Source organism: Anneissia japonica, unplaced genomic scaffold (genome assembly GCF_011630105.1).
Source record: "Anneissia japonica isolate Jap-2015-1 unplaced genomic scaffold, ASM1163010v1 scaffold643_len365518_cov145, whole genome shotgun sequence".
Lineage (NCBI taxonomy): Eukaryota > Metazoa > Echinodermata > Crinoidea > Comatulida > Comatulidae > Anneissia > Anneissia japonica.
Window position 1 is genome coordinate 308,759 of NW_022720534.1, and position 23,174 is coordinate 331,932.

The 23,174-nt window shown below is 33.1% G+C and overlaps 1 protein-coding gene across 1 annotated transcript; it reads right to left on the reverse strand.

Moving 5' to 3' along the window:
* Positions 1-22,361: 22,361 nt before the first annotated feature.
* On the reverse strand, positions 22,362-23,021 carry LOC117111376. Its single transcript, XM_033254288.1, has 2 exons — positions 22,891-23,021; positions 22,362-22,803 (listed from the first exon to the last, which is right to left on the reverse strand). The coding sequence occupies exons 1-2, from the start codon at positions 23,019-23,021 to the stop codon at positions 22,362-22,364; spliced, it is 573 nt and encodes a 190-aa protein (XP_033110179.1).
* Between the last annotated feature and the right edge of the window lie 153 nt (positions 23,022-23,174).

Genomic DNA, 23,174 nt, shown 5'->3' on the forward strand with positions numbered 1-23,174 from the left:
TAGTATTTCAGTTCATTTTGTGGGCAAATGTTCCATTAGAGCAAATAGAAACATGTATGTTCTGAAATAATTTGAAAAAGAAACCAACTCCCTGCGACCAGCGGTTGCCAAGATATGAGACCCCTATATATATATATTCAACCTAATTTGCATATTTTAGCTAATTTGCATATGTTCCCAAGGTGTGACCAAGGTGTGATTTGTGGAATTTCATCCCCTCATCATATGTACTTGATTAAAAAAGAAAAAACCTTTGTTTGCAATTTGTTTGACTTTTGGCTCTTTTTTGAGCTAGATTGCCTTGTGTCTTTTTCTATGTTTGAAATATAATAATTTATTTTATTTCACATACAATAGGCATGGTTATTTAAAAAGTTAGAATTGAACTTCCACAGGCCAGGGCCTCATTTTGGTATCCTAAATTTTTGTTGTAGATCTCAAAAAATAATTTCTGGATTTAATAAAATATGATGCATCATTAACAAAAACACATGGAAAGCAGGTTAATTGGACTGGATTGGATTTATTCGGTGTAAACACCAAGGATAGCCCACGAAAGTCTAGAAGAAGACTTATTTGCAGTGGGGTCCTTCTGGTGGTGATTGGGCAGTACACTGGGAGACAATCCCCTACTCTTTTCCGAAGAGTGTACTGCGTTCTTTAACGAGCACATGGGCAGTAATGCACACTGGACCAACGGCTTAAATGTCTCATCCGAAAGACGGTGCACTATTATAACTTGTATTTCAGCCATCTAGCTGAAACACAAGGAGAGGCAGCGAACTTTGAACTTTTTGTTCCAAAAAGCTGTATAACCTTAGCTTTTATGGTTATGAGTTGAGTGTTGCTTACACTTGAAAGCAAAGAAAAGTTTTGGGTTGATAAATTCCTAAATTTGGAATGGTATCTCTTCCAACTGCTTTATTTTAACTTTTGAGTTTATAAGAATATTGGTACCGAAATCGCTCAGCTTCACTACTCTTTGGTTTTTAATAGTGGTTTGTAATTGCATTTTGAAGTACTGATTTGTGTTTGTTTTTTTAACTGGATATACATTATGAATGTAGGCTTGCCATGTTTTTTTTTTTTTAATTTTTTCATATTTTTCAGTTCATTAACCTGAAATAATAAAGTATAAAATGCAAAATTAATTATTGATGGTGTAAAATTAGTGAAATATGAAAATGACTATAGATTTTTTTTAATGAAGATTTACATACCTTAAGGGCACCCTTGCAGTATTATTGGTTTACAATTTTGCTGCCTGTTTCATAATGCAAATGAATTTAATATATATTATATATTCTAATGTTTAAATATGTTAAGTTATTGTAATATATATATCTTTTTTAATATATTTATATTGTTGCGATATATTTCTTATTTCTCTATATGTATGTATATAAGTATTTGTCTATATTTTATTTATATTATTTATTATTTTAATTTGTATAGAATGCTTTAATATTATTTAATATGGTTAATGGAATAAAAATTACATATATAAAAATTTAATAATTTATTCATATATATTTTGTTATATACTTATATTGTTGCCGTATATTTATTATATATTTATATTTATTATTACCGATATTAACAATAATAATTTTTAACATGTATAACGACTCACAAAAAATGCATATTTATTACACTAGACCTCATCAAAAGTCCAGCTGCAGGCCAATTCAAGAGTCCCCACTTGCTAGACATTTTATTAACTGAACTGTAAAATGTAGTAGTAGTAGTAGCGGTACACTAGGCCTAGTCCAAGCAAAGGCCCGAGTCGACGACGTATGAGTAAAATTGTCGCTCCACCGGGGGGCCAATGATAAATCAGCATACTAGGCCTAGCTATAAAACGGAAACTCACGGAAAAGGACTTGAAATGAAACGTCAAAACAAATTTTCATTTAGCGTAACAATAACAATAATTAATAATACTATCTATATAGTAACACATGGAAATCAGTATCTCACCTAGGCCTTAAATTTTCAAATTTCGAGAAATCAAACATGATCTAAATACACAGAACTTACTTTGTTTGGCATCGCACATAAAAAACGTGGAGGCAGGTACCTAAAATAACATAAAACTAAAAGGATCCACTGAGTGTCGAGAAATTTGCGTAAAATTCGGTACCTCCCGCATTTTATCGGAAATATTCGCCACACTAATTATGAGCCTTGATTGGTATTCAGCTTGTGATCAAAGGTGTCGACGTATACCGAGATTCTCTGTCACTTACCTCGGAAAACCATTCAATGCCATAGTAGCTACTTTCAGTAGTCACAAAAACACAGACATTACAAAAACTTCATATAGAAAAATTATAACACAACCATATCAAAAATATTAAAAAGCTATAAGTGCAAAATACAAAAGTTACGATTATTATGACTTTTAAATTTTTACATTGAGATAAATATTTAAATTGGTAATAATTAATTTTTTTACACATTTTAATTCCATTATTTAAAAAAAATTAAAAATGTCATTTATTGAGTAATATACAGATCGATGGGAAAGAGGATTTTTTAAATCATTCTGTATGGCAAAAATATTCGTCAATCTTCCCCCTATTTCTCAGGGTTTTTTAACTTATTTCACCTCTCCGTTTTCTAATAGCATTAAGAACAATATTATTAATAGACCTTTACCAAATTTCATTAAAAGTTTATCTCTTCTCTCATCTAATTGTGTTAAGTTTAAGGCTTGTAATGTAATAGGATATGAAACATGATCTTGGACAAAAATTATTTTTAAAGCTCTTTTTTGTATCATCTCATTGGTTTGTAGTCAAAGATGTGTGCCACACTGGGCTAGCATATTCTGTGATAGGCCTAATAAACAATAAATAAATTTGTCTGAGTTGGTTGATATGCATACCAAACTTTTTTAAGCACTTTTTTTTCATGTATAAACGCCTGAGTGACTTACACAACACTTCATTTATGTGGGCATCCCACTTTAGATTATTACCCAAAAACTCCTAATAATTTTATTTTATTTATCAGGTACAATTTTAGTAAAAGAAATATTCATACATTATTCACTTTATTCTGGATGGAGTGTCATTTTGTTTTCAGTTGACCAACGCGAGAGTTCATTTAACTGTTCTTGTAAAGTAGACAACTAATTTTTTTCTATACCTCACACAAAGTTAAATCGTCTATGTACTTCCAGCGGTTATCATAATTACTAAGAGAATCATTAACTAAAACTTGAAAAAACATTGGTCTCAGTTTCGTACCTTGTGGAACACCACAAGTTAATCCTTGCCATTCAGAGAAACCACCGTCATATGAAACACGTTGTTTCCTTTCCGAAAAAATCACATATCCATGGGATTAATTCATGTTGTGCTCTGATGTCAATCAGTTTGTTTACAGCAATTGTGTGGTTTATTAGATCGAACGCTTTCCTGCAATCAATTGCAACAAGGGTAGCAATGTTATTTGGCAAATCCAAACCACTGTGAATGAAATGCATTAGCTAGTAACGTAATGGCTAGTAGAAGATTTTTTGCGATTACCAAATTGTCTTTCATCAAGATATGGGGCTATCTGTGGACGTAACCATTCATAATAAAGTCTTCAAGTACCAGAACATAAATGGGTGTAATGGAAATAGGACGAATTTGATTAAGACCTATGGTACCATTCTTATTGGGAATGGGTGTGATAGTGGCCTCTTTCCATATTATTAAAAATATTCACTAATATACAGTCAATTGGAACGCGAAAGTTTTTATTAATCGTGTTAGAAGATCGCCGGGAGATGTGGCTTTATTGCGATTGTGTTTCTTTAAACGGTTGTACACATCCCAAAATGTTAACGTAGGTGGGGGGGGGGGGGATTTATTTGGTAGGTACGTCGCTAACTTGTTTTTTTATAATGGCTCAAACTGTTGACAGATCTCAGATAATTTATCATTTTGCGAATTTCCTCAGGATGTATGTTTATATTTAATGTATTTTACATTTACCCTGTAGCAAAACATAAACATTCTATCTTATGTCGGACTTCATTGAAATCACCGCAAATAATAAAACCAGCTCTTGGTGATCTAGATCTTTAATATCAACTGATTCGCATAGGTATTGCATAAGGACAAAATGGAAATTTAGAGCACCATAAACAGATGATAATAAACGTTCATCATTACATTACAGACTCTCCAACACGTTTGAACGCACTCATCAAAGGATGGGACAAAAGTAGATCCTACTTTTCAATTCAAAAGAAAGCAGGGAAATATGCATCCGAATTAACCTTAATGTAAACGATCTTATAATACCCAGATATCAAATTATTCATGTAAGACTAATATAAAACAAGCCGTTTTCACTCTCAACAAACAAAAAGTTCTCCAGATGCCGCTTCATGGACAATTCATCAGACATCTTAATGAACCTTTCGTCAATAGGAAATCTTCAATGCAGTAGTTCGAACATTCAAAACTCAAGGGACCAACTGAAGGCACCATCCTATCAATCCAAGAACAGGCAATGAAAAAAAGAGCAATTGAAAAATCAATCTACAAGACCACTCAAAATGATTCCTGTCGCCTATGTAACGTCCACCAAGGACACGATACACCACATAATTTCTGGATGTCCTAAGTTATCACCATCACAATACCTGACACACCAAAATAATTTAGCTAGATTCATACACTATAAAATAGGACGAAGGATTCAATATCTGTGCACAACACTACCAACATCATCCTAGCCCTGTGAAAGAAAACGCTAACGCAAAGTTATTATGGGACTTCACTATCCACACAGACAACACAGTCCGGCACAATCACCCTGACATTGTATATTTGGACAAGTCAAATAGTAGAGCGGTTTTAATAGACGTAGCATTTCCATCATCTGAATACAACATAACCACAAGAAGAGCAGAAAAAATGGACAAGTACATCGACCTAATTATCAAAATGAAGAGACTATGGAAATTAAAACAAATCAAAATTGTGCCAGTGATAATAGGAGCTGCAGGATCAGTAAAATAACAAAAGAGACTTAAATAATTTACCCACAACCATCAATAGCTTTGAGCTTCAAAAAATCATGTTACTGGGAACTGCATATACACCAAGAAGAAGGCCTAAGTGGTGAAAGACTGAAACGGACTGCATTCTTTTTTTTCCCTTTTCTCTCAAGTTGAGAGATGAAATCAAATGATGTTGAAAATGAAATTCTTATAATAATAATAATAATAATAATAATAATAATAATAATAATAATAATAATACTTTATTCCAACACGGTAAACCTTGGTTCACCCAAGGGTGTTTATCATCAAAGCTGTGCAAAGCCGTATAAATATAAGTAGTATAAAAACTAAAAAATAAATGCAAACACAGTGTAATAATAAATTTCAGATAAGAAAGTACAATACACACTCCAAGTAAAGAAATGCACACCAGCACGCCGGGACCCAACATAAACAAATAGTTAATCTTTGTAGCTACAATACCATCTTTAACTAGTACTGCTATTCTGCCACCATTTTTAGCTGCCTTCATAAAATAATGTAAAGCCGTCAAAACATACTGTATGCTCATTTTCCTCAATTATCCAAGACTTGCTGAAAATGCCAATATCCATTTTTTTTTCTTTAGGAAAACACCGATTTCATCCACCTTAATATTTAAAGTAGACCAAGGGTTAGTAAGCATGATAATAGGAAGTTGCGACGCTGATTGTTGTTCGGATTCCCGATTAGTCCTAGTAAGCCTGGATGATGTAGACTTACTTTTGTAAATTACTCATATTGATTAAACATCTTTGTCTAAATGTTAGATCCATGGGATTTTTAAATATGATTTTGTTTCGACTAAAAATTAAAACAGGAATTCTACACTTTGTTCCACCTCCATTTACCCTCTTTCTCCAATGTTTTTTGTTTCAAGTTTTAGTTGTAGTGAAACACCACCTGTATGCGACCGCACTGCTGTGTAAAAATTGTATGCCAATGGCACAATGCGTCTTAGGATCTTTAAGAAATGATGCTGATTCACATATCTACTTGTAATAGAAGAAGATCCGAAATAGACTACAGACATCCAAAGATGCCTTAGCCACCTTGATGGTATAATTCTAGTTAATGTGGATGAGTTAACACAAGATTTGTGTAAACACTCTATAATTTATTTAGAAATAAGTGATGATTAGTACTCCTTAAGCCTTGTCACATAGGATTAATTTTGACCAGGATAAATGCTAGCTTTGTACTTAAATTTAAATGTACAATAGATATTTCTGAGCAGCTACAGATAGTAGGCTAGATTACGCTGATGGTGGGCACACTGTGCTGCGCACAGAAATATCTATGCTGTTTGCATTGTACTTTCCTGCTCGGAATACAGCCATTACATAGCCAGTATTAATTATAAGCTTAATTTTTTTGCAGACTTGGACAGATTTTTTTTATCTTATTTAATTTGCTTTATGTGCTTTGTATACTTTTTTTGTTAATGTATATGTCGGTTTTTTTTAATAAAGTGGAGGAAAAATAAAAAAACAAAATTGTATGTTTTATTATTTGTACTTGTATCTTATGTGTTTCAGCTAGGCCCATTGCCTTAATTGGTTCCATTACTGTTATCCTATCCTAGGTAGAATAATCAAAATACAAATACATTCAATCCGGACATAGGACAAACGTTCAACATATAGAAACTTACATATGATAAAAGTAATAAAATAACGATTATATTGAAAAAATTTAAAATAATACAATTATTATTATATTATTATACTAATATATCGTATGTCAACATCATAGATTAGATATAATTATGGAATGCACCACTTGCATATTCCTTGAAGACGTAGGATAAATAAACAATATTATAGTAATTTAATATATTAATACAATAAATCAACTATTTCAAAAATATAATTATTAATACCGTACTACATTACTAGTTCTATTTACACATTTCAATAAAAATTTACAAATTTAATTATTGATATTACATATTAAAACAATGAAAGGATTGGAAGTAATAAAAGAATGAATACATTAATAACAAGATAATGTGAGCTTACAAACCCTCGCCCTATTGCGCCATATCTTTGTAAATAATTGATGCGCTCCATCCGCTGTTTGTTGTATAATAGGTGTGTATTATTGCCAGTTATACATATCAGGTGAAATGTAGCCGGGAGCAGTAAAGGTGCACGTCTTAAGTGTAAACTTAATCAAATGTATGGGGTTCTCATCTCCCTCTTTTTTATATTTTTTAATTTTAATTATTTGTTATTTTTATTATTTGTTCATCTAAATAATACTTTTTTTATATTTTATTATTTTTCACAATTATTTTTTATTAGGAAAGATGAGAAATAATACAAGTATTAAAAAAAAAAATGCCTATTCTAAACAACAGAGCTGTGGTGTTGTCTGGGCCTCTTGAGACAAACTAAAACCATGTGCGCTGCACTGGGCGAGCCAACTAATTAGTGTTCTTGTACGTGAAAAAGCAACCATGCAATGCACTGGGCGAGCCAACCAATTAGCGTTCGTGTACGAAAAAATGTCTACTCAGCTTCGTCTAGAAGATTCGAGGAAAGCAATTATTTTGAGCACCATCAGTTGTTCATCTCACTAAGTTTACATGGTTTTAGATTATAACAACCCGATATTAGACTCAATCAACATTGCTGTTTAATAAAAAATATGTTGCATTATGGTCTGTTTATTGTTATAGTCTTTTTACTTATGGTTTGCTCTGAAAAGGGCCGTTTGTTTTCAGAGTTTTTGATGACGTCATTGTCGAAATGAGGCTTATGTAAAACCGAGGGTTCGTATAACTGGGGTACTTAAAACGAGGTTCTACTGCATATATATATATATACAATGTCATTGCCCCACACTACAAGTTATACTAATACTGTATAGATTAAATGAGCACTTCTTATAGAAGTATACATAAAACAATCACCTTTGCTTCATAATCACACAATACCAAGTAGCTCATTTATCAATAGTATATAGGTGATTAGCCTGGGTTCCAGGCCCTAATTTTGGGTTATTCACTTTATATTGCACTTAATGCGGGCCATAAAAAATTTAATTGGCGACATTTTTTGTGAACATGTTATGGATGGATGTGCCACCAGGTGGAATATTTAGATGATTAATTTTCATGGCCTAAAGTTTCACCGACAGACATTTGGCCTATAGTCTATCGACCGAAATAGCATTCGCCGACACGAGATTTTGCCTACACCACATTTCGCCGAATGCCAGTTTGCCGACAGGGTGGTTCACCGACAGCGAATTTGCTGACAGACCATTTTCCGACAGCGAATTTGCCAATATTTTTTTTAACATGTTAATGGATGGATGTGTCACATAGTGGCATATTTAGATGATTCTTTACTGACAGGAGGATTCGCCGACATTTTTGAGAATATATTAATAGATGGATGTGTCACAAGTGGCATATTTAGATGATTTATTTTCGGTTACGTGTCCAAAACCTTTCTAGTACCGAATATTGTGCACAGCTTACAGATATTAAATGTTAAATTATGTTTTGAGCATTGAATTTGAAACTTCCATACTGTGATAGAGCTAAAAGTTCATAAGAAGAATTAGTAGACCACTGTTTAAATCGTGAAAGAATTATTCTATTCTGGTATCGTATTACTATTCTTTATAATAATGGAAGGGCCCTAATCATCTGGGGCGGATGCAGGGGCTGCAACGATGCGATCGTACCCCCCTTCACTCTAATTGTGTTAAGAAACATTTTTTCTATTGTATTGTTGATATGTAGATAGTACCTGTACAATTTTTAAGGTATGAGATTGCAATTTCCGGGCACATAGAGGTCAATATTCTCAAAATGTTCACACCTCAGCCCCCATCCATGGTGGGCCTAAGGTCGTGTGGACTCTCGCGCACCCCTACCACCAAATCCTGCATTTGCCCAAGCTGATAAAGTTCTACCTGTTAAAGCAATGTTTAATATTACTTGTAGGCCTACGTACGATACGTTAATACTGTAAAACCTTGAATTGAAGTTCTGGCTTCTATTTTTTGCGAACTTGGATGGGCTTCTTTTTTCGATAGGGACCTCTTCTCGAGGCTACTTTTGCACAGTAACGAGGTGGGTTTCTTTTCAAAATGAATGCTGTAAATTTTGTGAATTCGTACTATGAAACAATAAATAAGGTCATTGTAACATCAATCTGTATCATGGAGTGTATTAAGTAGCATTAAATCACCAAAACTACTTTATAAACCAAGCTCGTTTTCAATTTATTTTGTTTTTTGAAATTCATGTACAGTGTATATACTGTGTCGAAAAAAGCCTATGCTATCTTGAAAAGAAGCCCATGGGTTTTTTCGAGGCTAGTTTTACAAACTAAAGAGGGGGCTTTAATTCAAGATGGGCTTCATCTCATGATTAAGTCCATTTAAATTCAAATCGAGGTTTTACGGTATTCATGAAATCCCATGGTGACAAATTATAGTAATGATAAAGCATGAATGGTTAATTGATATTTAGTACAAGTATGACCAGGGAACAGTTAAATTACAAGTAATTTAACTGTACTCTGGTATGACTGAGTGGTATAATAGAATAGTGTGTGTTTCGAACTGCAAACACAAAACTGTGATAAACAGAATTGAGGCAGTGAAAAGTGAAAAATTTGTGGTTAAATTATAGATATACTCTCGATATATTTTGTACTTGAACCAATGAAACATGACACACTTTTTTTATAGGAAATTTTTTTTAATTATATGCATAGTCTTTTCAGAAATAAATCGCTAAATGGTTTGATAATTTGTTGTATTGTGATCTATTGTGTCTCTTGTAAATGATCTTCCGACACTGTCAAACAGCCTCTCTGAAGCTATCTGACAGGATGTTCGTAGACGGACAGCTTGCTGACAGGTTTCATCGGCAGTGTCCGTTTTTAATTGAAATATGTTCGTCAACAGCTGAATTCACATATTATATCTTCTCTGGACAAATTCAACAATAAAATTAATTCTTCCGACAAACTAAATTTGCCTACCTTGGAAGTGTTGATCAAGACATTTAATTAGTTAATGTGACATGGATGATTGCGAATGGTATCGGTGGTATAATATAAATACATTAATATTTCGTCTACACCTATCTAATGCATCCCTGGTTGATATAACTCAGCCCAAAGTTGGCCTACCTAAACAGAAACAGTATCCACAAAATGAATAAGCAAACTATTATGTTAAACCAGAACTTAATAACTTTAGTTTCTTTCGCAAGGCTTTGTTGTATACATTAAAGATTAATTTCAGTGAATTTGGTATTGTATTAAATCATTAAAGCAGGCCTAACTAGGCTTTAAAACTTATGAGCACTTTAAAATATCTATTCCTCGCACAAATAGGCTTGTATAATCCAATTTAAACACTATCATCAATTGAAGTATTTCAAACCATTACTGCTTCTATGATATGATTGTGAACTAATCAGATTTATGTAGATAACGACAAACAAAATTAGCATAATTATAAACTATGAAATCATATCATATCATGACTGGTATTAAGATATAGGCCCAATTATTATTAGCCGAATATTATTTGGGAAAATCATTTACAGATTATAGGCAACGGCACCCAAAAACACAATATTGTCATACAAGGCCGGATTTCGGACACAGTCCTTGCGACGTGAATTCGTATTGCACCTCGTGGGTGACTATGTTCAGAAGGCTGATTTTTCAGATGGTCATACTCTGTTGTTAAACTAGCCTTACATTCACATCTGCATTCCCTCCAGTGGCCCCTAGGCAGCTGGTCCCCCAGCCAAGTGAGGCTCACTTCGCTCGCCTAGCACCCCCCCCCCCTCGTCGGGGCTTTTAGCCACATCCCACTGAGAACAAATAGAATTAGGTATTTCTGTTACTAAATTTCTATGAATAAAGAAAGATCGTTAATAAATAAAACCTACTTGTAAAATAATAAGTCATGTTATAGACTGATACACTATATTTAGCAGTTTATATTGTTCGTCAAATAAGTAGTAGTAATCCCTTGCTGAACAAGAAATATAAGAAGAATAGGGAGAAGATGGAAAATGAGACGAAGGAGAAGAAAAACTTTATGATAATTTATTTATGTTTGCAGATACTTTCGTTATCTAGCTTCAATGCTCAGTCACTATTAAAAAAAAAAAAAAAAAAACTCTTCATCAAAATATTTGAAATCCTGTTCTGTCGTTTATTAGGGAATGCTTTTGTCAGTATACTTGTCGCTTTATTTTTGTTTTATTTTACATAATAAATGCTTTTAACTACAACCTCCCAAATCCTAGACAGTTCATTACTTAAAGTCAGAATACCCACCCCCGCCAAGTAATAACGTTTCAGACAGTATTTATATGACGTATATGGTTTCGCGTACTGTCCATATTTTATTTTGACTTATTAAATAGTTATTGTATTACGATATTGTGCAATTTTGTTACATAATTATTATTTGTTAATGAATATTTATTTTTTTATTGTATGATTATCTATTTTTATGTACAGATAATTGAATGTAGCTATACTACTAAACAAATATCAATTTTGTCTATTAACATCTATACACACATACAAATAATTTACAAATTAAATTAAATTATTTTTGTCAAAAATATAAATACATTCAATGTAGACGTAGAATAAATAATTAATATATTATAGAATTAAATAGAAATAACTACCATATAATAACCATTTAAAATGTTTTACTAACTACATAACTAAGTGAGCATTTTTGCTTTGCTTATGGTATGGTACAGATAGGGTATATATACTAATATATCGTATGTCAACATATAAAGATCATAGAATAGATATAATTATGGAATGCGCCACCTGCATATTTCTTGCAGACGTAGAATAAATAAACAACATATTATAGTAATTATCAATACAATAAATTAACTATTTCAAAAATATAATTATTAATACTACATTACTAGTTCTATTTACACATTTCAATAAAAATTTACAAATTTAATTATTGATATTATATATTAAAACAGAATGAAAGGATTGGAAGTAATAAAAGAATGAATACATTAATAACAAGATAATGTGAGCTTACAAACCCTCGCCATATTGTGCTATATCATTGTATATAGTCGATGCGCTCGATCTGCTGGTTGTTGTATAATAGGTGAGTATTATTGCCAGTTATACATATCAGGTGAAATGACGCCAAAAGCAGTAAAGGTGCACGTCTTAAGTGTAAAGTTAATCAAATGTATGGGGTCCAAATCTCCATCTTTTTTGTTTTTATATTATTTTATTATTTGTTATTTTTATTATTTGTTCATCTATAGAATACTTTTTTCATATTTTATTATTTTTCACAATTATATTTTTATTAGGACAGATGGGAAGTAATACAAATATTTAAAAGAAAATCAAAAGGACGTAGGACTATAAAACCTCAAATTGAAATCCAATGGACTTAAACTAAAAAATATGCCCAATTTCGAAATCAAGCCCACCTCTTCAGTTTGCAAAATTACAATCGAAAAGCTACCGGGATCGTATCGACGGTGGTACTCATAGTTCCATTGCCTTGCGATAAGTGTCCAGTACAGTAATTGGTTTCTTTCCACGAAACCCAAAATAATGGAATAGTCCAAGTAATTAATCCTATCGCGCCGGCAACGCGATAGTTCAAAGCGATAATACCATCGTGTTGTCTTCGCGATTTTGCGTTGTTTTGTTTTGAGATGCTCCCTAATACTGTATAGATTAAAATGTTGGATAAGTGAGCACTTTTGTTTTATATACCATGGGGTGTATATATAAAAATATATTGTATGTCAACATATAAAGTAAATTAGAATATGGATACTAAAAATATATGACTTAATCAATTAGCATATAAGATACATCATACAAAACTCACTTTAGAAGATGCACAAAATCAAACAGGGTATAGTATAATGTATTAAACTGCAAGGCGGGTGGCTTTTGATATGGAACCGCATCTAATGGTGGGAAGATTGAAAGATACTTCTCAGCACACCTTCACGATAAAACCCTGGGCTTAGTAGGAGGGTTAGTAAAACACGTCTGTTCTCGACGACAGCAACAGACAGAATGCCTGTGAATATGGCTTCTGCATATGAAAGTCTGTATGTATGAATGTGTGTATGTATATGTGTATGCATATATGGGTGTACGTGTGTATGTGTGTCGCTGCGCCATTCTCCATATTATACTAATAATAGATAAAAATGTTGAATAGGTGAGCACTTTTGTTTTATAATCACATATCACTCTTATGGTATCTGGTACAGATGGGGTGGTTATATAAAAATATATTGTGTCAACTTATTACATTACTGACTACCGAACATTCGACATTACTCGCGTGTATTGTGCGTGTGTTTCACGAGTGAAAAGCGAGTGTCATTATTCTGCGAGTGCTCCAATGAACGTGTGAATGATTTAATACCCAGCATACACTTTCTGGTAAAAATCTGAACTTGCGGTCTACGAACGGTCATGTGGGCTTGTAAAGTTGTTTATTCACGATGTTTTACTAGAGTTCTGCTACGACTTTTCCTTGAGCACTGTCACGTAATCTAATACACTCTTTTGTCTCTATTGTTAATAGGATGGAGGGTGTTTCAGGCGTGGTTGACTAGTAGAGTTTTGAATAGAAGTGCAGTACAGTAATTCAATACATAGTTAATTTTTAGGAAATGAAAATCGTCTAAACTCATCTTAAGTTCAGTTAAGACGATTGCCAAATAATACAATCGTTTCATTATTATTTATGTAACTGTTTGTGTTTCAGACGTAGCAGGCCGACACATTCATGTTTAGAATATTTAAAATATGTCACTCTCCGATATTCTAAATAATATTATTCATTATTCATATAAATAATATTTGTATGTAAATAAAACGACCGTCTCATTATTATTTTCATGTTTCATCCATGCGTGGTAGGGTACCAGATTTTTAAAAATACATCTACATATACAGGTACTGTAATTGTAACGATGTTTTAAATATAATTTTCGTAAATAACATTCCGTAAGGTTCAAAATTATAACGACCGTCTTATCATTATCTTAATCATAAATGAACGCTTTTTGTAATTTTTTAGTGTTTTGAGTCCTGGTACTGTACTACCAGAGTCGGTTTGGGATATTTGATAGGCCTATGTCCAAATAGAAGTAATTTTGATAGTATTAAGGGATAATATAATGATTAAAATAACTAAAGTCAGTTAAAACGACCGTCTCATCATTATTTAAGTAATATGAATAATCGTTTTTTTTTTCCTTGTGTTTCAGACGCGGTATTTTAAGTACGTCTCAAATATAATTTCCTTAATAATGTATTTAAATTAATTGTTTTCTTTTTTTTTCTCTACAGAAACAATCTACAGTGCTCATGACATCAGTGATTATGATTCTAAATATGCCCATGAAGCAATTTGCATTTTTTGATAATGAATAAATGTATTTTATTGAGCAATAATTATTTTTTATGCGTCAGCATTTTTTGTTTAAACAATAAGTAAACCATATTAGATAAGCCTATTATCTGAATGAAGTAGAATTTAAATGAATTTGATTTCAGACTGATATAAGTATTAAAAAATACAAATGACCATCAAAATATAAAATTAAACTATACAAAAATATACAACCTAATCAATTAGCATATAAAATACATCAGATTTAATTCATAAAATTTAATAGACCAGGAACAAAAATGTAACATCACACTTACTTCCTTCTGAATATCCTTGTTGGCTCCTGATTCAATGAGAAGCCTACAAATATCGGTATGACCATTTTGAGCACTTGCGTACAATGCTGTTGCCCCATTCTACATATTATAGAAATATGAATAAAAATGTTTAAGAAGTGAGCAATTTTTCTTTGTAATAACATATCACTCTTATGGTATCTGGTACAGGTTGGGTATATCATTTATTTTCTAATTATCGTGCATTCCAAAGACCAATCGTTCATCATAGGCTAAGTATCCTTAGAACTGTGTATAAATGACATAAACTAAGAGAGATGATCTTTTATCCTCTCTTCATCCTATTCTATATAAAACATGTCGTTGCCCTATTCTACAAATCTTATGGTTAATTGGTACAAGTGGGGTACATACATAATAATAAAAAGTATGTCAACATATAAAGTTTATTAGAATAGAACAATTTTTAAAAATATACGACTTCATCAATTAGCATTAATGATACTGAAATGATCGAATAAACGCAGCGGCGCTTATTATTTTTTCGAGGTTTCAGCAGAGCCGCTGTTAGTGGCCATTAGCCGGTGCAGCTTTACTGTCCAGGCCCATTGGTTCAGGGTGGCGCGCCGCCCTTTAATCTGCCAATAGTTTAATAATTAATTTAGTATTTATTTTGACAATCAAATCTCCATCAAGTCTATTCGTATTTTTTAACCTACATGTATTGACGATGTCCAGGGTCCAAGCCTTTGATACTTATTAATTAAAATGATCCAAAGAATAATACTGTACTGTTATATATACAGTAAACATAAACTCTAGAGTAGTAGAATTTTATAAGTCATAAAAATATTCATGAAAATAAAATTAATAACGAGCATTCATCAGTAAATGATCAGCTTTATTTACAAGTCTTGTGGGGGAAAACACATGAATGATACTTGTATACGTTTAATGGTTTTCATTTATTTATTTTATTTTATTAAGTAGCATCCCTATGGGCCAAGGGATATTTTCCTCGTAAGCATCAGCCTCTCGTCGCTACTTGGCTTCAGTGTGGTGCTTATTCGAGAGCAGCGCTTATATCTCAATGTGTTGTTGAATATATTTTATTAAAATAGCATGTTGTTTGGAGTCTGTCCATTGTATTCTCAGTCCACAAGATCGTAAAATACACTGGGTGGAGAGAAAGGAGGGGTTTACACTGTTTGAACATATGCTCTTTTTGCTAAGGGACAATACCATTATTTAATTACATGTTCTTTCTGGGGAGGGGTAAGGTAATCATTGATATGAGTGTGTTTTGCATTTATTACAGATCTTAATTAAAACAATGGATGGCCACAAAGGTTCTTGGTTTAATTGTTGTTGTTTGCTTCTCTTTTTTTTTTTTTTTTTACTTTTGTACATGGATAACAGATTTCTCTGTGGGAACGGCGTGGGGGTGGGAGGAGTGCTGTTTGAGCCACGTATCGTACGCTTCTATCATAGATGTTTATGAGCTGCATTCTTGTTATATGTTGCAATCAGGTATGTGGCTGATAGGTATCTCTGGGACAGGTTTGGGTATTCTGAGTGGGTGTTCCTGATAGTAGTTTCAGGAGGGAGAGAGAGAGAGTGAGAGAGGGATAATACAGTAGTTACCAACCGTCTCACATTGTGCAGGATGGTCCCGCATTTCAAAGCCATGTTTTGTTTGAAACACGCATTTTGCAGAACTCATGCGTGAGCATAAATTTGTCATGCATTTGACAACCACAGATTTTTTTCAAACAGCTGGTGGGGAGGGGGGGTGGGGTAGCAAAACAGTTTCAGAATAGGTAAGTGAGTTAAATTTAGTGACAAAACGGCCCCTACTAGATCCTCTGATTATTTCAAATGAGGAGCACAGTGTTTCAAATGGGTAGTGTTTCAAATGGTGGGTAGTGCACTGTCTTAAATTAGTAGCACACTTTTCAAATAGTAGCATACTCTTTCAGATGGATAGCACTCTGTTTTGAATGGGTAGCACAACGTTTCAGATGGATAGCACACATCGTTTCAAATGGGTAGCACAATGTTCCAAATGGTTAGCACACAGCGTTTTAAATGGATAACATTCGTTTCAAATGGTTAGCACAATGCTTTAAAAAGGATAGCACAATGATTCAAATGGATAGCACACTGTTTAAATGGAGAGCACAATGTTTCAAATGTATAGCATAGTGTTTTAAATAGATAACACTATGTTTCAAATGGGTAGCTTGTTATTTTAAATGGGTAGCACTGTGTTTCGAATGGGTAACACAAAAATAGGTAACAAATTTTTCAAATGGGTAGCACAGTGTTTCAATTTGATTGCACAGTGTTTTAATTGTAGCATAACTACTTCATTACTTCAACTTGAGATCACACTCTTTCTATTGGGACGTTATTTCAATTAAAGAGCATGCAGTACTGTATTTGAATTGCAGCATGCTACAGGTCTCCCTCTAATGAAAGATCACTTTTTGAAGAAAGAATTTAGTGGTATTTAGCAGCTTTGGTCTCTTATTAGAATCCCTCTAATTAAAGACCGGCACTAAAAGTGGTCTTTAAATACTCTATTTAGCGGGAAATTTGTATTTAACACATTTAATATAAGATTGTTTTATTCCAAATAAGAAAGTATAATACATACTCTAAGTATTGAAATACACGCTATCGTGTTGGGATTCAATATTTCGACATTAATTATGAACACGATGGCGTGTATTTCAATACGTGTAGTGTGTATTATACTTTCTTATCGGAGATTAATCAGTGGACCTTTTGGTTTTATTCCAAATGATTTAGAATGAATTTACAGTTACTGTAAGCTCCTGTTCATTCTTAATAAAACATTTTAAATATTTCTCACACATGAATTATTCAAAATAAAATCAAATAAACAACTGTTTTAAAGGTTCATTAACTTTTAATTAATAGACAAATTATCTACTAAACAATACTAAACTTCAAAAAGACTTATTAACTCATTAACCATAAGTTGAAGGTACAGAGCTACTCAGCATAATCTGTTGTAAAAAAAAAGGTTATATTAGGTTAAAGATTTCCCACCCAAATAAAATAGATGAGCAATTTTGGGTAAAGACAACTTAATTTCTTGCTTCAAACAATGCATCCATTCGTAGAAGCCTTATGAAGATAAGCCTATACAAGTGAACATAAAAGGGTCGGGGACCAAGACATACCTTCGACTTTAAATTTAACAAAGATAGAAAAATGTTAAATTACAGACACAATAAATACATAATTAGGCATTAAAACATAAAAAAGTAAATTAATCTTAATGAATGTACTATGAATAGTAATCTCTTATTTATGAACAAGGGTGGCGCCAGCGGGAGTGCCAGGGGTGGCCAGGGCACTCCCCTCAGGGAGAGCTTCTCCTTCCCCGTTGGGGAGAAAAAGCATAATTTGTCAGGGAGAAAAAAATTATCCTACATATTAGTAAACTATAAAATTGATTAAATATGCCTTTGAAACCCCTAAATTGTCAAACTTTTGGGGGGCTTCGCTCCCTTGACCACTTTTGAAACCTTTTAATCGAAGACCAATTTGCTTTCGTTAGGAAAATTTGATCACATAAGTTAGCCACCCATAAGTGACCTCACACCCCCTCACCCCGTCTCGCAAATCCTGGTGCCACCCCTGCTTATGAATAAACATAAGGTAAAATATAAAAGAAAGGAAGAATAGGAAAGAAACTCGGAAAGGCTGAAATATTTACCAAAAATAAACACTTCATCATTTTGTCATTATTGCTTCATACTTTTGTAGCAATTTTGAACACTAATTATCAGAGGTCAAAGTGTCAAGATTACATGTTTCGTAATTCAATATTATTATGTTATTGTTAATTTTTGGTAAATATTTCAGCTGCTCCCATTTTCTTTCCTATCCTCCTTCGTTAATTCTTTTATATTTACGTTATTTTTAATTAACAAATTACTTACATCATACATTCATATTTATTAAATTATTTTAAAATTGCACTTTTTTTATGTTTTAAGGATTATTATAAATACATTTTGTCAGTATTTAACATTTTCCAATCTCTATCAACTTAAAAGCGAATGTTAAGTTCCCACCCATGCCAAAGGAGTTATGAGTTACCGAGAGCGCCCCCATGATATGGATGAAACAACTTGTGGTAACTATCTCACATACCTGTGGTTAGATAAGAAGGATCAGAGAGATGAATAAATTAGAGAAAAGAGTGTCTTTTGCTGCTTAGAGGTAGTAGTATTGTATGTTACAATTACTGGTAGCCATATTTAGGAAGATTAAAAAGGCATTATTTTTTTTTGGATCGAGATAGGTCTGAAGCTATGTAGTCTATGGAGTGAGGGAGCAAAAATTCATGTTAGAAAACATACCTCACTTACAACAGTAGTTATTAGTAGATAATTTATAAAGTATTAGGTATAGGGCTAAAGTATATGGCTATATGTTAACGTACTGATGTTATGCTATGCACACATGTAACCATGTAGGAATACTACAAATCGTTAGTTATATTACACTATATTGCGGTAGTGGTTGATTGTAGGTTGTGGCCTACAATGCTTGTTAATTCGTAATGTCTACCGTTTAATGCATATAGGAATGCATAAGAATGATTAACTTATATATTAATACAAAGAAAGTATAGGATACAATACATCAAAAGACTGTACCTCTTTTGCTATACCTCTTGATTAGGGTGCATGATTTTAGGCAGCATATCGAGTGCTGACGTAAACATTATAACCTAGCACTGTGTTTATTACTAATAGTAACGTATTTCGTATAAAGGCAAAGTATCATAATATACTGTGGAATATTGGAATTAGATTCAATTATTCAAAACTCTGTAATACAACTATGTACTAATCTTTTTAGTATAATTCATCACAATATATACGTTTTAAGTCTACGTATGGATATAGGCGTGATTGTTTAACTTACAAGCAATACAAGCTTGGCTTACATTGATAATAAGCCTGGATTAGACTGGATAGAAGTTGCATTGCTATGTTATGTTTGCATCTTTGAATTATAGCAACAACATTCAATAAATGTTTATGGAAATTTGAACTTGTTTTTGTGACTCGTATCTCCGTCCACTACAGCGAAGGTTGTCCTGGTCCTCAACCCTTTTATGTTCACTTGGATATGTTTATCTTCATTAAACCTACGAATGGATACCTTGTGTGAAGCAAGAAAACAAGTTGTATTTACCCACTACCGCTCGTATATTTTATTCGTGTGGGAAAATTTTAACCTGTGTGAGAGGATACCAGGTGTATAAGGATATGACCTCATGGACTCCTGCAGAAAGTTAGGAATTATTACTAGGAAGGGAGCCAGGCAACATTGAAGATGCTAGTGCAGCTGTGAGGAGCAAACTACAAGCTATGCCTAGGCCAGATGAAATGCATCCTAGTACTTTTTGCTAAAAAACAGGAGAAGTTCTAGGACACATTTTAAAACAAATCTGCAAATAATAATGTCGGATTGTTTCTAAAGCAATGTTCAAACGGAGGTATAGCTGTCATCACTGGGAAGCCAATAAATAGAAGAGCAGGATATGGGATGGAAGTGCCATGTACTTTTATCTTCAGTGGAGACAGAGAATCACTGATAAAAACTAGAAAATTTCTAGCAGGGATTGCAGAATTGAAATGGAAGTACGATTAATAATCAACCGAATAGAGCACTTCTATACATTTAAAATGGAGCAAGTATACACAAAATATCATCTTAGTTGAGCATAAATGCATGGTATTATGATGTATGTAGAAATGTACACATTCAATCGGGACCAGTGGTCTTCATTGGTGGTCTCTGATTGGAGAGGTCTTTAATTGGAGGTAGACCTGTATTTTCAAAAAAAAAATGATCAATTACCTCAGTGTTTTTGAGAGGTTTAGTGTATTTTGTGTTGATAAGATGAATATGTCAAATTAAGAAGAAATACGCCCATTGTCTTTTATAAATAGAAACTGAGCCTGCCTACCACATTAATGATAGAATCCATTACAAAATTTATTTACGTGTGGCTTTATTTATGCAAATTTTGTGTTTAAAATTGTATAGGCCTGTCAACGTTAGCTAGCATACTGTATTTCTGTTTTCTGGCCCATATCCCGAGAAACTGAAAAGATCTTTTCGAGTTATATATTGTATTCTCTTTCAATACACGGTATCGTGTACTGGCTATCAATGTTGACCCAAGTGTCATACTTCAATAGCATTACAGTATTTTTGTTTAGATTATTGGTAAAATCATAGAAAAACTTGAATAAAAGTAAAGCCTCATATCAATATTATTGTCATTTCCTAGCAGTAGCAATAAAAAAAAACCCCCATTGTTTGTGTTTTTTCACGTCCATACAGTTTTTCCTATCTTTTTTCATTGTTTTGTCGCCCGACACTGTCACTTTCCAAGGTTGAATCTGTTTGAAATTTTGTCCATTTGTAACTATTTCGGAATGGGCTGTGGATATACGACTATGGGAAACACCCCACACTAAATGTCGCAAGAACGAATTAACTGATCTGAATGAAACTTTCTGATAAGTTAACCAAGTTACAAGGACGAAGTTATTTAACTTTGGTGATGATCCAGATTGGGGCATGGATTTGTGGGTCATTTAAAATGCTAACATCCCAGACCTAAATATCTCAAAAAATAACAAAGGTTTGAAACGAAACTTTCAAGAATAGTTTGTCATTGGTTCAGTGAAGAATTTATTGAATTTTGGTGACGATCCAGGTTAGGATGGGGACTATTGAAAGGAAAATGGCCACTGACGAGATATGCCAAAACTAGTAAGCAACTCTAGTAACAGGAATGTATCCAGGGGATGTCATGGGAGCCGCGGCTCTCCACCTTTGTAAACAGTGTTAGAATTTAAAAGCTTGTAGTTGCTATCCAATAGGCCTGTAAATAAGGCACTATTAAACATGTCTTGTTCAACACATGTGGTACCTTTATTAATTACAATCCCAGCGCCATGTCTTCTGGCTCGAGCGCCCTCTATATGTTCTAGTATACATTTACATCCTCCCCTTCATAATTGAAATAGTATGTTTGGGGTTTTATAAATTATTAATACTTTATATTATTTTGACTCTATAGTAGAACTTTTCCTTTCTGTTATTGTGATTATCTTTACATTACTTATAGTCTTGATGATTATATTTATGGAGTATCTCATAGATAATTAGGCAACTTTAAACATGAATAACTTCAACATAAAACTAAACAATTCAATAATAACTTTAAACTTCAAATATTTCCGTTAACTGGTTATCCAACAATCATTAAGCACTTGAACTTACTTCTTTTTGTTGTATCATTTGAATTATTAAATTTGGATTATCAATTACCATAACTGTGTCAATTGAGTCAGTTATTTCCAAAATGTTACTGATTAAGAGCAATGTCTTTGTATTGTATAATCACTGATTAAGTCTCTTGATTCACAACAGTTCACTGCTTAATAACAGTCTCTGTATCGTCGTGGTGGCACAACTACTCTACCTCCTCTTGTTCGTGTCTGAACTGTAGTATCTGCTGAATGTGTATGTTATATTCCTCTTTCTGTGTTACCAATCCTTGTATCTGTTAACTGTATTGGTTTTGATGTCTGTGATTTGTTCTGCATATTTGGCCTGTTCCTGGAATTTGGTACTTTCAGTAGATATCGACGGTTTCTATGATATTCATAGCCATCCTCTGACGTTTTCACAAAATAAGATCTAGGTTCTTTGGCTAATTTAACTACTACCGCTGACCTGTCATAACCTTTCTTTGTCTGCATACGAACCATGTCACCAGGTGATAGTGTTGGAAGTCGTTTACATGATTTATCCACACTATTTTTCTGTGACTGCCTCAACTCTCTAAGACGACGTTGAACCAATATAGGATCTAGCACTTTAGGCTTGAGAAGTGCTTCTGTTGTAGGTATTGCATTTTTGGTGCGACGAGAAAGGTTTCTCTGTTCTTGAGATCCAAGTACTGTATCTCTTGGAATATTTCTCCAATTTAGCAAATTATGATGGAAATCTGAACCATCTCTAAATGATTTCTCCAACAGCCTCTTTGCTGACTACACAGCTTTCTCAGCAAGTCCATTACTGCTATGAAAATATGGGCTGCTTGTTATATGATTGAATCCCCAATTCCGAGTAAACTCTCTGAACTCTGCTGATCGATACTGAGGTCCTGTATCTGATATGAGCATGCCTGGCACACCAAATCTGGCAAATCACTTAATCACTGTTGTCGATGACAATTCCGATAATTTGTCAACTTCAAACCAACCTGAGTATGAGTCAACTGTCACCAAATATGTCTCTGAATGCCACTCAAACATGTCAGTTCCTAGTATTGCCCA

Excerpts from the sequence above, each read along its gene's own strand:
- LOC117111376 (XM_033254288.1), bottom strand. The coding sequence starts at position 23,021 with ATGCTCATATCAGATACAGGACCTCAGTATCGATCAGCAGAGTTCAGA. Across the intron at positions 22,804-22,890 it reads GGACTTGCTGAGAAAGCTGT|AGATACAGTACTTGGATCTC; the intron begins GTAGTCAGCAAA and ends AAATATTCCAAG.